This window comes from Sturnira hondurensis, unplaced genomic scaffold (assembly GCF_014824575.4).
Source record: "Sturnira hondurensis isolate 20B ecotype Veracruz unplaced genomic scaffold, ASM1482457v3 Scaffold0022908, whole genome shotgun sequence".
Classification (NCBI taxonomy): domain Eukaryota; kingdom Metazoa; phylum Chordata; class Mammalia; order Chiroptera; family Phyllostomidae; genus Sturnira; species Sturnira hondurensis.
The window spans coordinates 1412145-1428610 of NW_028095539.1; the positions used below are offsets into that span (position 1 = coordinate 1412145).

Consider the following 16466-nt stretch of genomic DNA (forward strand, 5'->3'; position numbering starts at 1 on the left):
TTCTCCGGGATCCTCTCGGCTGCCCTCGAGGCCACAGCTCCACCCACAAAGAACCTTTGGCTTTCTCCCACCCCACCCCCCGCCCTTTCCTGCTGGGTGTCGGAGTGGGAGGCCCCTCACCTCCCTCTGCACCTTCAGCCTCTCTCACAGCTTTCCTGTGACAAACAAGGCCGACGCCTACAACTTGCCGGGGACAATGTGAGAATAAATGATAAAATATGTAAAGCTCGCAGCATCGCTTTGGGAAGGGAAAAAAAGTGCCACGGATGTGTTATTTCCCCTGACTCCGGATTCCTGCCTGTCACTTTTTTCCTTGCCTGTCAGAGAAGCTGTTTTGGTTCCCGGGGACGAGAGCAGCCCGAGTTGAGTGAGGGGAGCACGTCCGCTGAGGCCGGGCCATTTAAGAGCCTGTGCGGAATCCATTTATTTCCCGCCATTTCCAGGCGACTCGTTAATCTGCAGGAGTCCCAGTTCTGCCGCACTTCCTGAGGAGCAAACTGTATTGTCACTGTGATTGAATTCCTATTCTTCCTTGATTGATTGATTGATTACTGATTGGCCTGGGGGGGGAGGGCGGGCCAGAGGCAAAGCTGTGAAGAGGAGCAGCTCTGAGTTTCCGTGGCATGTTGTGAGGGGTGGGCTGGGGTCAGAGGTCCCCCGGCCCACTGGCCCGACTTGAGCTGGCACATGGGATGTGGCCAAGGGACCCGCGGTGGCGGCAGGTTTGGTGTACAGCGGTGCAGTGGGTGAGCAGCATCCCATGGCTGAGCTGACTGTTCCAGGACGCCATTTGCACCAGCCCAAGCTGGCCCAACATCCTCGCCCGCCCCTCACAGAGCCAGGTAAGGCCAGGGTGGTTCTGGAGCGGACTGAGCTCTGCTCGTCCACAGGCTCGGCCACACCCCTCCCACTTGGGTCCAGCACAGGGCCCGGCCCAGCTTTGGGTGCAGTCTGGGTTTATGTTGAATTGGTGAACGGGGACAAGGAGACTAATGTGTCACATACTGGCTGGGTGACTTGATGTACCTGGGGTTTCATTTCGTCATCACCAGAATCCACCTTTCAGCTGNAGAGCCAGGTAAGGCCAGGGTGGTTCTGGAGCGGACTGGGCTCTGCTCGTCCACAGGCTTGGCCACACCCCTCCCACTTGGGTCCAGCACAGGGCCCGGCCCAGCTTTGGGTGCAGTCTGGGTTTATGTTGAATTGGTGAACGGGGACAAGGAGACTAATGTGTCACATACTGGCTGGGTGACTTGATGTACCTGGGGTTTCATTTCGTCATCACCAGAATCCACCTTTCAGCTGTTCCCTCCAGATGCCAAGCTCCCCAAGGGCTGGACATGCCCGTTCCCTCTCACTTCCTGCCCCTGAGGGTGGTCGCTCCTCTAGAGCACCACCCCCAGCAATGCGGGGCAGAGACGGGGTGGGTGGGCCTCCTGCGGCCCTGCGCGTACCGGCCCTTCACCTCTGAGGTCTCGTGGAACAAGTGAGCCTTTTAGGTAGATCTTTCACTTTCAGATCACAGAAGTGAGGCTCAGAGAGGTGGTGAGACTCTGGCCAGACTTCCCAGCAAAGGGGTGAAGGGTGCCAGCTTTACACTCTGGGAGGACAGTCGCCTCCTAGCTTAGTCCTGCTGGCAGGAGGGTGGGTGGCTGTGGCCCGTGTGTGTGGGTATGGTGCCGGTGGAAGAACTTCCTCGTCAGGAAAGACCAGGAGTCTCCCGGGACCAGGCAAGGTAGAGGGCGCCCCCTTGGCTTCCTGGGAAACATGGGGTGCTCAAGGGGCCAAACCAGCCCAGTCCTTACAGCCTGCTCCAACCCTTCTCCTTCTGGCTTCAGTCGCCCCCCCCACCCCCCTCAAGGGAGGGTGGGGGCATCCAGCTGGTCTGTTGGGTGCTGATTAAGTGCTAAGCAATTTGTGCAGGATCTGACTTCTTTGTCCTGATGAAGCTGAGGAGCCAGGTCCCCTTATTTGCCGCTCGCACCCACTCCCCATATGTGCTTCCACCACAGCACTTTCTGCCGTTCACGGTGATGGCCTTTTCTTGACCCCCATCTTGGGGAGCAGGGTCTTCCCTGCCATGTGCCCAAGACAGTGCTTGGCTCCAGGGGCCTCTCAAGAAATGCTTGACGAAGGAATGAACCCTGTTTTCTTTAAAAGGAAGCCGGGACCCACAGAGCACCCACCCTGCCCTCTGGGGCTGACTAGGGCCTCTCCCCCCGCCAGCTCGGCTTTTGACCTGCAATCCCAGGTGCGCCTGTCTGTGTCCCCACAGGTTCCCTCGACTCAAAGAAATGTCTGCTCCACACTTGTGGCTTTGGATCGCGGCTCAGAAAGAGCGGGTCCTGTGACTGCTCCAGGAATCTGGGCATTTAGCCCAGAAAAGAGTGTGTTTCCTGGCTTCCTAAGAACTGGGGCCCACCCTGCCCCCAGCCTGGGTGTGCAAACAGGAGGGAGGGAGAGATGGACTCCAGCCCCGGAAGGCAACAGCGTCAGGCCTTATCGTCTGAGGTTCTCTGCCCTGCACCAGAGGCTGTCCCAGCAAGGCAGCTGCTGCACGGCCAGCAGCCCGAGTACTGCACTTGAAAGTTCCCCAGCATCCAGGGCGCCCTCCGAGATGGGGTTAGTGCCCCTGAGTTACTGGAGAAAGGAGCATTCCTCACGCTCAGACAAGTCTTTCTCCCTGGGGTGGTGCTCCTGACACAGCTCACCAGCCGCCATGAGGCAGCCGTGGTGCAACACCCACGAAGCTCAGGGTGACCCGCTTCTGGTGGGTTGTCAGGCCGCCAGGGCCAGATGTTTCGAGAGCCAGGCAGCTGCCCCCTCCCCCCCTTGGGGAGGCTGGCGCAGGTTTACGAGGTATCTTTGAGGAGAGCCGGAGTCACCGGCCGTGATGTCTGCCTGTTGCGTCATTTCACGCTTTGGTTTTCTTTTCGAAAGAAGCATCGGTGCTTCTCTCTCCCTCTCCTGCTTTCCACTTTTATTTTCCTCCGACCCCTTCCCTCAACAACTGGCCTGGAGAGCCACCTCCCTCGGGCTGGGAGATCACCCAGTCCTTAGAGGATATTACCTGGAACTAATTACCCACCAGGTAGCTGGAATATACTGGTCACATTTCTGAGATGGAGAAAACCTCTTTTGTGTGCTCATGAGAGAGTGGAGCAGGCCAGTGCTGCCTTTCCTTGGCCAGGATTGAAAAAAATCACACAGTAGGGCACCGTGGCCTGCGTCTGCTGGTTCCAGACCTAGGCCTGGCCCCAGCGGTGTGGCATTGTCGCCAATCCCTGGTGAAAGGCGGAAACGTCAGGACAGGCGTGGCGGTGGCTGCTCTCTTACATCTGGTGGCTCTCCAAATGGAGGAAGGTGATAATAGGTGGAAATTTATCCAGAAAATGTTGGCAACTTTATGTTTGTCTTCAGAATTTGGGGGTAGCCAGACTGTGAAATCCCCAGGCCTAGGAACCACCAGTTTGCTCCCTGTGTGGCACCAGAGGCAGAAGGCAGGCCTGGGGAAGTCTTGGATGAGCGCACAGTGCCTGGAGAACGTGGGACGCTGTGGCCGAACCTGCAGGCCAGCTGCACTCTGGCTCTGGGCTGGGAGACTGTTCGATTCCCAGGGCCAGCTTAACACAGCACACAAGGTGCTGGGAGGCTGGGTTTCCCTGGAGGCTCTGAGGGGGACGGTTCCAGGCCCCTCTCCCAGCTTCTGGCGGCTGTCAGCGATCTTTGGCGTCCCTTAGCTTGTAAACACAGCACTCCTCTCTTGCCTCTGTTATCTCATGAACCTCTCCCTGTGTGTTTCTGTGTCTAAGTTTCCCTCTTCTTATAAAGTCACCAGTCACTGGATGAGGGCCACCCTAATCCCAGACAACCTCATCTCAACGTCATTGCATCTGCAAAGACCTTGTTTCCCAATAAGGCCACCTTCCCAGTTTGCAGGTGGACCTGAGTTGTGGAGGAACACTGTCTACCCCAGCACGGGGACCCCAGAGGGAAGGAGGAAGGCCTGTCTGGATAGGGTGCCGCCAAGCGTCGGTGTGTCGCAGTGTCTGTGGCTTTTTAAGTGGGGATAAGACAGGGTTCCCAGGAGGGACCGCCTGGCTGCCAGCCCGTGTGCGGATGAGGATGGTGTGCAAGCAGCATACCGTGTCAGGCTTGCTCTGTGCCAGGCGCTGGCCTGGGGCTGAACAGGACAGACTGCTGGGCCTGAGGCGCTGCTCTGGCTGACGTTCCTGTGCAGGAGACAGATGCATCCCGAGTCTGGGGAGGGAGAGCTATCCCCACACAGGGCCAGGTCTGAATAGCTCAGAGACTCGGGGAGCCGACCTGGCCAGGGCCCTCTGACTCCAGAGTCGGTGCTCTGGGACCTGGGCTCGTCCGTATGCGTTAGTGCAGGTGCCAAGATGGGCTGATGGGTCGACTTCAGCATGCTTTTCTTAAGCACAGGCCATCGGCATTTAGTCCTTTGGCAGCATCGGCCAGGCCAGCTGAGGGCTGAGAACCTTCAGCACTCGGCACGAGCCACCAGTCCTGGCCATGCTCCCTTGGGCCCGGAGAGCAGCCCCTCCCAGGAGTGACAGGACCCTGCCATTCCCGGTGGCACCTGCCAGTGTGTCCTTCTGCTTCGTGGATCAGGGGCAGCCCATGGGGCTGGAAGGAGGGACCCAGGCTTTTTTGGTCCCCCAGGGACCCTCACCTGTTTTGGCGAAGGTTCCATCAGACGTTTCCAGATTCCTGTCCCAGCCCCGACACCTCCTCGTCTTGAATAAGCAGGGCCCGGGGCCTTCTGTCTCCTCTCCTGGGCAGTAGGAGTGACAATTCCAGCCCTGCCCATCTCAAAAGAATTAGGGGGCGGCTGAGGGAGTTAGAGGTTGTGACCACTATTTATGAATCCTTCCAGTGCCTAGCACAGAGCCTGACACACAGCAGGTGCTCACCAGATAAGAGAGTGTGGGCCCAGCACAGTCTCTTGAGAGGGAGGTTCTGTAGGCATTTCCTTCTTCCGGTCTGCGGGCACAGTTACCTGAGATGACTGGGGCAAGGGTGGGGAGGTCATGTGTGTGCGTGTAGCCTTGAGGGAGGAAAGACACTGCTAAATGTGTCTGGGGCATTGATTCGTCATGTGACCCATGGAGTAAAATTATGTGTGGGCTTGGTACGGGGAGGTAGAGTGGTGTGCAAAAGAGCAACGCGTGGGGGGTGGGGGCTCTGGAGAGCTGAGTCCTGGCCGCTGCTCCGTGCCCCTTACCAGCCTTGTATGCACATGCTTGTGGCGTCCTGCTGGTCCTGCCGAGCCTCCCTCCCTCCTGCAGAGCTGAGGCTGCGCCGTCATCAGGGCCTCCATCCCACAGCGCTTAGGTGTAGCCTCCAGGCCTTTGTGCGTGCTGCGTCCTCTGCCTGGGGTGTTCCCCCTCTTCTCTGCTGTTGACTGAGTGAACAGACAGTTGGATGTCCTTGGACACATCCCTCCTCTGCCCTGAGCCTCCAATGCAGGCTGTAGACCGGTGGATTCCTCAGGGCCCTTCTGAGGTCTCTGGTGAGATGTGAGACCTCCAAGGACAGGCTTCAGGGTTCCTCCTGCTCCCAGGAATTGATGGAAGTGTGGCAGCGACTGTTCACGTGCTGAACCACGGTCTGCTGTTGACGCTGCAGTATGAACGAAGCGCTGGGGGTTTTCTGGGCGCTCCGCTTAGCCTCAGGGAATGGATTCCAGCGTCTTTGAAAGGGCAGGACTGGGGTGGCCTCTCGGAGCTGTCCCAACTGCGGTCGGGCCGACGCTTCCCCACCTGTTGTCTCCCTGCAGGAATTCTTCCCGTGCCTGTGGAGGGCTAATGGTGCTCCCAGCTCCTGACACTTGCTGTGCACCTGCCCACAGAAATCTCTGTGCTTCCCTGTCTGCCCAGAGCCCCTTAGAGCAAGGCAGCCAGCAGGTTCCTCTGGGGCTCATCCCCAGCTTTCTATGCTCCGGGGGGTGGGGGGTGTCGGGCCCAGAGTTGAAGCCCCAGTTTAGCCAAGTGTGTGCTTCTGAGCCTCAGTTTCCCTCTCTGAAAAATGGAGATAGTGACACTCACCTCGAGGGAGTGGCAGGTGGACCCAGATGCGCAGTACAGTGTGTGGCACGGGGCGGGGGCGCATGCATGCAAGGGGGCCGTTCTTCTTAGCGTGAGTATCCCTTACTCTAGAGATCAGAGTGAAACAGAGAGCGGCAGTCTGCGTGTTGAAGCCAAAAAAATGTCTGTTGTCTGAAGAATTTTGCTTTGGAAGACAGGCCCAGGTTTGGGGTCAGAGCCTCACTCCCTCAGGAATGTCACGGTTGAGTCTCCAGGCATATTTTCTGGGCGTGGTGACCACCCAATTCTTTGAGCTGTTCCACGTGGACATTGTCAGGCTTTTCGGGATTCTCTCGCTCGGCTGGGCTGCATGTCGCGTTCTGGTAGCATCATTTCCGCAGAGCGGGCCCTGTCTGGCTATGAATAGAAGTTTTTTCCTCTCTTTCTTGGATGCCTGAATGGCAGCCTGCCTCCCGCGAACCCAGAGGCGGACCTGAGTTAAAACTCCAAAGTGGGCATCGGAGCGAGGCCATCCTCTCCTGTGCGGATGCGCAGCTCCCAGCATGGCTCAGAGAGGCAGGTCGATGGCTGCCGTGACCTGGGAGTCTCCCAAGGGCCTCCCGGGCTGTGGTTCTAAAGGCTGCTGAGCGAACCGAAGAAACCAGTTCGTGGAAAAGGCAGCAGCTCAGAGAAGCAGCAGCCAGCGTTGAGGAGGATGGTTCTGTGTCTCCCGAAACAGACGTGCTGGCATCCAAGCCACAGAGGCAAAGCCCCTGAGGTCTCTGGGGGGGCAATAGGGACAAGGGACCAGCCACTGCAGGCAGGAGGGCCGCACGGCTTGGCGGTCAGGAGTGTGGATCTGGAACCGCACTACCTAGGTTCAAATGCTGGTTCTTCCACCTGTCCTGGGCAGCGCGCATGCCCTCTTTGTGACTCAGTTTTCCCTTGCTGTGAAACAGAGATACTCGTGTAGTGTGACAGGAATGCAGGCTAGCATTCCCTAGGTGCCTTGGAACAAGGCTTGCTGTGTAGTAAATGTAAAAGGGTAAGTTGAGGCCCAGAAAGGGCAGAGGGCTCGTGTGGTCACCCAGAAAGGCATTGCAGGCAGCCAGGCTGAAACTCATGACTTCAGTCTCGTGGCGGTTTCCCTCCGCTCCCTGACCCTCAGCCAGATTTTTTCAACTCTGCCTTTTGCAAAAGAAATCGCATGACCCTTCAGCCGGCAAGAATTCAGACTGCATAGAATTTCAGAAACCTCTTTGGGCTGGCTGGGGGCCTTGTTGCAGTTCTGTTCAGCTGCTAGTTCTTTCTTTTTCTCTCTCTCTTTTTAAAGCTCTAGAGAGTCGCTTCTTTCCTATCTCCCAAAATAGAAAACTTAACCTTTGAAGACTTAGGCCCCTGCTACATGCCCCTGGACCACCCTCCTCCCTTCCTGGGCCTCATGTTCCCCATCTGTGAAATAAAAAGCACCCCGCCCCCACCCCACAGGTGGACGGTCCCCACCTGGCAGCCTGTCACTTCTTTGGGGACGAGTGAACCGAGAGGTGCCACCCTGAACGCAGCTCCACGTGGACTGCCAGGCGAGTGCTGACTCAACAAAAGTGGTGACTCATCCTTCTAGGAAGTGAGGTGAAACCCACCAGAAATGCTGCCCACTTCCGCCTCCGTCCCGGTTTCAAAGGTTATTTGAGTCATCCGAGTCGTCTGCACTTTTCTTGCTCTCCTGTTCCAGCTCAATGCTCCTCAACCCCTCTGTGCTGAGGCTGGGGTGGCCAGACGGTGTCCCATTTCTAGGCCTCCTGGGGGTCAGAACTGAGGGACCTAGTGGTTTCCTGATCTCTCTGAGCAGCTTAGCCACAAGCTCTGGAGGCTGCCAGCCAGGATCTGACACCAGCCCCCTGAGCGTCAGCCCCCCTGAGGCTCATCTATAGCCCCCTGAGCTTCAGCCCCCCCGTCTGTGAACGGGGTGGAAGCACCCTGCCTGCAGGCTGCGATGTCACACTCAACGTCCATAGGCAGAAGTCCTGCCCCAGCTCATTCCCCTCTTCCTTTCTGCACAAGACACTCTGGCTCACCTGGGATCCAGCTGGGGCACTGCAGATGTTGGTATGCCTGTATCCTCCCTGGCTGTGTGGGACAGAGTGACACCTGGCCAAGCCAGGAAGCCTGGAGACAGACCCTCTGCCATCAGGGACCACAGCTTCCTGACTGCAGCCCTCTCAGCCCTTTGATGGGAAACGAAGGGCCCAAAAGGGGAAGGACCTGGAGCAGAGAGGCCATGGCCAAGACTAAAACCCAGGACCCTAGGCCAGGAGTCCCTTTGCCCTGGGCCCTCCTGTGCTCTGTGTGAAGGTTAACTTTCAGGGAGGCCAGCACGGCTGGGCCTAGGAACTCAGAGGCAAGCGCCATGGTGGTCTTGCCACCCCCTGACAAGGGTCCTGGGCGAGTCACACCCATCCTGAACCCGGTTTCCTCCTCTCAGAAGTGGGTGTATTTCCTGCTCTGCCCACCTCTCAAAACTGTCATGAGGCTTCATAAGATGATGTGGGTAAAATCCCTCTGCAGAGGATCGATTACTGAACTAGAACAGATCAGTTGTGAGGAATTTGGTATCTGTCATCCCCTGGGGCATTTCTGTATCCCTGTCACTCGGATGGTGTCTGGTACAGAGTAGGCACTCAGTGTGTGTCGAGTGAATGAATGGCGAGGGTTATCACTTACTGAGTACCTGCCACGTACCAAGCATCACCCAGGGAACTTTCCATAAGGTCCTGTAACCTCACAACAACCCCAGCAGTTCAGGTATGTCCCCATTTTACAGACAAGAAAGCTGAGGCTCAAAAAGTACAGTAACTTCCCTAAGGCCACACAGCAAGGTGTTGATGAAGTCAGGTTTCACCTCTTACTCTAAGTCCGTGTGTCCTTCCAGTTATTCATAGTCCCCTGGGGCAGAGGAGTGGGGTGGGGTGGGGGGAAGGATTTGTACAAAACTCTAATTTATACCATTTGCCAATTTCCATGGTGCCAATATTCCCGCTGGGCCTGATTTCAGGCAACCAGCCCTCTCCCACCAGAGCCTCTGGGAGCCTCTGGTGCTCTCTGGGGTCTCACTACCACACACAGAGACTGGGGAGGGGAGGGTGGGACCTGAAGACGAATCTGCAACCCTTGGACGGGAATATTAAGGTCTGCCAGCCCCGCCGTGTGTGATATTCCTGCCAGGCCCGGAGCAGAGCCCTGTAAATGTTGGGATATAATGGACAATAAAAGTCGCTGGAAAATAGTGGGTCTCTCAGGACCACTGTCATCCCTGCCACACGCTGCCTGCCAAAAACACGGCCCTGTGATCATGAGGCACAATCGTCATGTAAATATATAGGGTCTCTCGCCTGCCGTGGGCCAAGATTTATTTTATTGAGACAGTGGGGGCGGGAGAGGGGAAGACAGCTCGGGCTCATCGTCCTGGGAACTTTGAGAACTGCTTTGCCATCACTTCCCAGCGTCTGGGAGAACGCAGCAGGAGCCGGTGTGGCTTCACCCAGCCTCCCTCCAAAAATGTGAGTCCTTAGAGGGCATGGGCACCTCCAGCCAAGCCCAGAGGCCCAAAGGCCTGGTTGGCCGAAACACTGGGGTCCCCTGGAGAATGAGACCAGACTGATTGTGACAATTGAGTTGCTGAGTGGGTTGCCAGAAATATTTGTTGTAGGGATATTGCTGTTAAATGAATGAGTTTTTTATAACGATAATGGTAATCATAACAACAGCAGCAGCCACATTCACTGAGCTCTTGCGTATACACGGGCCCTGAGGTCCTGGGCTGGCATTCTGCCTGTATGTCCTCATTCAGTCCTTACAACAGCCCCACGAGGTGAGTCTTGCCTGGCTCCCTGTGTACAGAAGAGGAAACTGCGAAGAGGTGACCATGGGCCTGGCTGGAGCTTATGTGGCTGGACAGAAGCAGCACAGGATTTGAACTTGGGGCTCTCTGACTCCAGAGCCAGTGCTGGGTTGCTTTTCTCTCTCCTCACTATCTGGCTCTCTGGTCCCAGATCAAATGCCACCACCTCCCTGCAGCCCCCTTGATTGACTCACATTGGAATCAATTGCCCTTCTTTGATTCTGCAGCATAGCTAGGTGCTTTGATCTGGTCCCCACCACGACCACTCCGATTGGTTGAGGGCAGGAGCCCAGTCTACACTGCAGAGGGCTCCCAGGGGAGCGAGGAGTCAGGTTTGCATTTCCACCCAGGCTCCGCCTCAGTCCAGCTGGGACTCCTCTATCAGGTCCACCACCTCAGACCCTCAGTTTCCAGGTTTGTCCAGGGGATGCATGGTCTGCTTTGCAGGGCTGCCTTATGAGCCACGAGCTGCCAATATTCCTGTAGGATCTGGCCCAGCACCTGGCACTTAGGGGGCACTCTGTGTGGGACCCCCCCCATGTACATATCTCACCTCCATGGCTGCATGTCTGGGAACCCAAGAGGCATCTGAGCCATGTCCCTATGTTGCTGTGGCTTGGAATGAATGGGGAGGACAGTGTGCAGGGGACTGCGGGGCCCAGAAAGTCCTCCAAGGCCAGGGGAGTGTCCCCTGAGCAATCCCAGACCCAGATGAACACATGATAAGATACGAGATCCCAGAGCCCGATTGCAGGGCACCAGTGAGTCGACCTGTCCTCCACCAGCATCGTAAAATATGTGGGCACAGGAAGGGCCCTCTTACACCCTGAAGCCTGACTCCCCCATATTGTAAGTGGGGAAACTGAGGCCCAGGAATAGGCCTCGACTTTCCCAAGGCCATACAATCCTATAGGAGTCCCAAGCCCTGTGAGTCCCCGGCCGCCATGCCAGACGCATCATGGCTTAGAGCAGAAGTCACCCTCGAGGAGTTAAAAGTGGCCTCCTACTTCCCAAGCCTGACTTGGTGTCTGCGAGGATCCCGGGGGTGGCATAGTGGTGTGGCCCCCGAAGCTGTGATTACTTGCTGGCCTGGAACCCCTCTTGGGTGGCAGGACTGGATGGAGCAGGCGCTGTCGCCTATAGACCGAGACTCGCTCAGCACTGTGGGGATTGGGTGGGGGCTCACGGTGACTCGGCAGGCCCCGGGAGTCTGGCCACCTCAGGAGGGGACTGCAGCACAGCTCCACCCTCTCTTCTGTGTCCCGTGTGGACAGGCAGGGAGTGACTGGCATTGACGTGTGTGCCTGTGAGGGCGCAGAGGCTGCACAGAGCTGAGTTAGTCCTCTGGAAGGTTGCAGCCTGCTCCGGCCCCGGAGGGAGAGGAAGGCCCCGCAGGGCTGGCTCACATGGCGTGAAAGTGTGTTTTCCTTGGGTGTTGTGCCCTGTCTTGGGCTAGAGCGCATTTCCCCTCAGAGGCACGTCTCTGCCACGTAGGGGATTCCTCTTCAGCAGACGGGGGGCTGGAAACAGAACAGATTAGGCAGAAAGTGCCCAACTGGGGGCCTGATCCACCCATCTAGAGTCTCTTCCAAGGCTGATGCTGGGTCAAGGAGACAGTCCTCGAGGAGAGCCACACGCACCAGGGCCTTGGTGGGGTCCACCTGAAGGCCTGTGGACGGCTGGCCCGGGCCCAGCCTCAGGCGCCCAGGGGCCTGGCACCTGGCATATGCCTGGCAGTTGGGCCCGGCTGGAGGGGAAGATGTGCTGGCAGGTTGCCGAGCCCTTGTGCCAGGATTGGCTCTGTGTGTCCTCCGGGGCCTCAGCTGCAATGTGCCTGTGCCAGGCCCAGCGGCAGAGCTACAGATGGGGTGCTAGGGGGTGGTTTGCCCAGGGTATTGGTGGCTCTTGTTCCGGAGGAGGAGACAGGGGCTGGCCTGGAGTTGCCCTGACTTCCTCCCACATGCCTGCAAGGACGCCAGCCTCCACACCTTTGACCCCACTGTGTCCTACCCTGTAACTCCCATGCCCTCTGCTTGGGGTCCCTCCCACCCCATTAAGCCATCTCACACTCCACCCACTGGGAGAAGCTGCCCTTGACTTTGGCCAGAAGTGAGAGTCCATCCGTCCTTTCCCCAGGGCACCTTTCCAGCTCTTTTCTGGCTGGTGAGTGTCTGTCCCTGTGTTCCAGGGTTCTCTCCTGCAGACCCAGTAAGAACAGTGGGGTTTCCTTCTGCGTCATCTTGGGGTCCCCCACTGTCAGCACAGGAGGGACATGTGCAAGGAGGGGAAGGCAGAAACACGCCAAGCCCTCGGTTCCCAGATCCACACCTTGTTTGGGAGAGCAGGGGCCCCAGTGAGGGTGCAGTAATGCTCAAACAGTTACCCACTGATTGGGTGTCTGTCACGTGCCAGCCCAGGGCTCAGCACTTTCGGTTCATGCACCATCAGGAACCCTCCAGCACACAGCTCCTATCCCTGTTTGACACAGGAGGACCCTGAGACACACACAACTGGGACATGACAGGTCCAGGACTTGAACCCAAGGCTGCTGCCTACGAAGGCGCCCATCTCTCAGGCAAGAAATATTTTCGGCTCAGCTCACAAAAGAGAGACTAGGAAGAGTTAAGCTTTTAAAGGGGCAGCAAGCACTTTCATGCTACTTAGCATTTGCTGGGCCCCCTGTGGGGGTGGGAGCACCAGGGACAAGGGAAGGACCCGTTGTCCCTCTCAGAGCCCAGGCTGGGCTAATCCTGGGGCTGCCGATGTTCTGGGTTCCAGTTGGGGGCAAATCCCTTTGCCACATGGGTGGCGTGCAGTAGGTTGAGGAGGCGGGCTGGTGGCCCAGGGCTGCCACCCCTGTGCCTGTGGCCTGATAAGTCTCCTGCTTCCTGCCTCAGTTTCCTGGTAGGTGAAATGGGAGAGCAGGACTGGGTGGCCTCAGAGTGGACTCTGATTGCATTCCAAGCCCTCTGGCTAGAGTCACGTGCGTGCACTCTCCCCAAGACTGTCCAGGGGCCACTTCCCTCAGATTCCAGTCCCTGGTGAGCATCAGACTCTGGAGGCTATGACAAGTTCCATTGGCCACAGAGGTGACAGCCGAAGCTATTTTTGGAGTGGCGAATGGTGGGGGTTTCCTTTCGGCCCTGACAGGGGAAGTCCCCTACAGAGACTGGGCCGATCCTCCTTCCTTCGCCTGCGCCGACACAGAGAGGCCACCCAGATCCCCAGAGCCCTCAGCACCATGAATCCACCCTCCACCCTGAGCTGAGCAGACCTTCCCTGAGACTCCAGACTCAGGAGCCACTTTGCAAGGTACCTGCATTTGCCCTGCCTCCTGCTGGGGAGACCCCTCACCCTTTCCTGCCACTTGAGGCTACTGCCTTGGCCCTAAAGGATGTGCCCAGCAAGTGACAGAAAGGCAGGCATGAGGGACGTCCAGAGCCCAGGCTCACAGGGCACCCTGCCTTGGCTGCACCTCTGCCGCTGCTGCCGCTTGACCAGATGGGGGTTACCAGTGGTCAGCCTGGCGTGACCTCTGCCACCACCCAGATGGGGAGGGGTGCAGTTTGACGTTGAGTGATCCTGGGATTTGCCTGGGCTTTGCTGGGGTTGGAGGGGAAGTAGAAGCAATGCTTGCCTCTCTGGGGTGGGTTTGGCCGCTGGGCTGTCTCCTGGTGTCTGAGCAGAGTTCTCCACAGAACTTTCTCCCACCAGGTATCACTGTCCTTTGGACCTTAAAACGGGGACAGGAGAGAAAATTAGGGGAGGCCAGGGCTTTCAGAACTTCCCCTGGCAGGGGCCCCTGGGTGCGATTATGGCTGCTGTCCTGGGGCGCCAGGAAAACTACAAACAGTGAAGCCTTCCCACCCCCTGGGGGTGCTGCCCTGGCTTCTTCTCTTGGACTCCTGGTATTCCTATACCAGGTCAGCAGCCACTTACCTGGCCCTCCCTCTGGCCTGCTGGGGCCAAGAGGTGAGAGTGTTTTGGTCTTTGCTCTCAAGGAAAATTTTGTTTAAGGGAGAGGAAAATATGTGAGTAGGTAATATGTGGAGCTGGGAGTATTTGGGAGAGTCCGGGAAGGCTGCCTGGAGGAGGTGCCTGGGGTGGGCTGTGAAGAAGGAGCCAGGTTTGCGGAGACAATGCATTTTAAGCAGGGGAAGCAGAGCCTGCAAAGGCCTTGAGGAGACAGCAAATTCATTTCCCTGGTGGGCAGGGGTCCTTGAGATGGTGAGCCGGTCTGAGGCGTCCAGTCCTCCCAGCAGAGTGAGATACTAGCTTCCCCAACTCTGTGGTGGTCTCAGAGGACTGCCCCAGACAAATCAGGCTGAAACCCAGACTTTGTAAAAGTCGGATCTGGGTTCACGCATGGGGCACGCCTTTTACACAGTCGCATGAGCTTGGCAAGTTATGTAACTCTCTGCACCTCAGGTTCAGAGAGGTGCAGGTTCTGGGTGAAATGGGGCACCGCAGACAGGTGGCAGGAGTGTGCAGAGGTGCTGCGTGGAACTCGCTGGCACAGAGGACACGCTCAGCAGATCCCCCTCCTCGAAGGGTGGGATGAGGCCCGGCCTTTGCTGGGTCCCGGAGCCCAAGGCCTCCCAGACAGGAGAGGCGTCTACAGCCCCTGCCTCTTTTTCTTCTGGACTTGCATTTATCACCTGAGAGGGTGGAAGAGGGAGGTGATCAAGAGTCTCCTTGATTTTACAAAGGCTCTGGGAAGCCCTACAGTGTGGGAAGGGGTTGGGGAGCACTGTGTTTGAACGAATGGCCTGTGGGTATCTGCCTGGCCAGAGACCTCGGGGACCCTGAGTGTAAAGGCAGCTGTCTCTTGCTTGGGGCTTCGGGAGGGTGGGAAGAGCCCCTTCCACCGGCTGGTCAGTTTGTTCACCCAGTGACCCACTGGTGCCAGTTCTGTGCCAGGCCTTGGCAAGGCCCTGGCGAAGTAGAGATGACTACTAAGACCAGTCCCCACCTTGAAGGGCCAGTGGAAGGTGGGGGGGGTGACGAAACAAGCAGTTTGTGCCCAAAGAGCTGGACTTTAGGGGAGGAGCCCACATGGATGCTGTCAGATGGGGAGAAGGGGGGCCTTGGTACTACCTAACTGCCTCTGTGTGCCCACCCTGCGGCATCTGGCCGTTTCTTCTTTACAGATGAGGAAACCGAGGCTCAGAAAGGAGCAGGACTTCCTGCATTTCCCCTGGCTCCTGCCCCACCCTTGGGGGCTGTGTGGTTGGGAGCAGGGCCTGGGGTGGGTGGGAGCCTGGGGGTGGGGTGGGGGGGGGGAATGCAGGAAGGCAAGCCCATACAGCTGGGCAGAGCTTGCAATGCCTCGCTCAGCCATGTAGGCCTTTCCTGGGAAGTTTGGGGTGGGGATCGGCAGACTGGGGTTTGTGTGCTGGAGAAGGACCTTCCCATGGTGGCCTGGAGGTTAGAGCATTGGGTGGGAGGTGACTGTAGGGACCTGCTGAGGAGGGGCCAGGCCAGCACAGGGCAGAGACTCTGGGTGGTTGCAGACTTATTTGGGGGAAGAACGGTCAGGACTGGTTGAAGACCAGCTGTGGACTGTGAGGGAGGGTGAGCGTGGGGTGCAGTGAGACTGGGTTCCTGCCAACTCCATGAGCAGAGAGGCAACCCTGTTGCTGAGGTGGAGACCTGGGAAGGGCAGGCAAAAGCTCTGATTCAGGCCAGGTGAGGCTTTGGTGCCTGTGGCTTTTGGTAGTTGGGGTCTGGAGCTCTGGAGAGAGGAGCCCCCAGGCTGGAGAGAGAAGGAGGGGGGTGGGTGATGGGTGAGGAGAGGAGAACTGGGCGGGGGGTGGCAGGGAAAGGGGAAGAAAGGCCGTGTGGTCTGGGAGGGCACTGCATCGCCCCTCCACTGCTGGCCACCAGGTTCCGCAGGCCCACGTGGGAGGCCCGCTGCCCAGAGGGAGGGGTCAGAGGCCTGTCTGCATGGGCCGCACCATCCTTTCAGGGCTGAGTGTGGTCCCCCGTCTCAGAGAAGCCAGGCTCCTGCTGGGGAGCCCAGGAATCTGAGCAGCAAGCATGGCTTTGGGGGTGGGGGCAGAGGGTGGCACGGGACTGGGACTGGTCAGGAAACAGACGCCATCTGTGGTGTCCCCTGCGGCTCTCAGGCCCCAGGGACTCTGGCCTGAGATCTGGCTGCTTCCTGTCAAGTGATGAACAGATGAGTAACGGCCGATTATCCCAAGACCAGAAGAGAAGGGAGACCGAGAAGAGGGCAGAGGACACAGCAGCCAGAACCACCCCTCTGGGCCAGAATTCATTTGTCCATTCATGCATTTACTTATTCACTCATTCATTCATTCACTCTTCCAAGGCAGTGTGGACTAGGGAAGTCAGATGTGGTTCCATGTGCTGGTTCCCGCTGTTGTCTGCTGTGCGGTCACGGGCCCCTCCCTTCACTGGTGTGAGCTTTTGTTTTGTCCTCTGCATAGTGTAGTTCGTAGAAGCCTGTGACCCCTTGGAGCCTCGGTTTTCATATCTGCAAAATGGGGGTGATG

General features: G+C 57.8%; 1 protein-coding gene across 3 annotated transcripts in view; it reads left to right on the top strand.

Annotated features, from left to right (window-relative positions):
• Positions 1-16466, top strand: part of NEK6 (NIMA related kinase 6) — a 73389-nt gene that overhangs the window by 16273 nt on the left and 40650 nt on the right. Inside the window, exon 1 of one of the 3 annotated variants that reach the window (XM_037036448.1) lies at positions 12412-12523. The exons of 1 other annotated variant lie outside the window; for it this stretch is intronic. In XM_037036448.1, the coding sequence (XP_036892343.1) occupies positions 12466-12523 (58 nt within the window). In that variant the 5' untranslated portion in view covers positions 12412-12465. Of the gene's footprint in view, positions 1-12411; positions 12524-13129; positions 13261-16466 lie in introns of those variants that run through there. One more of the 3 variants, XM_037036449.1, reaches the window with a different exon arrangement.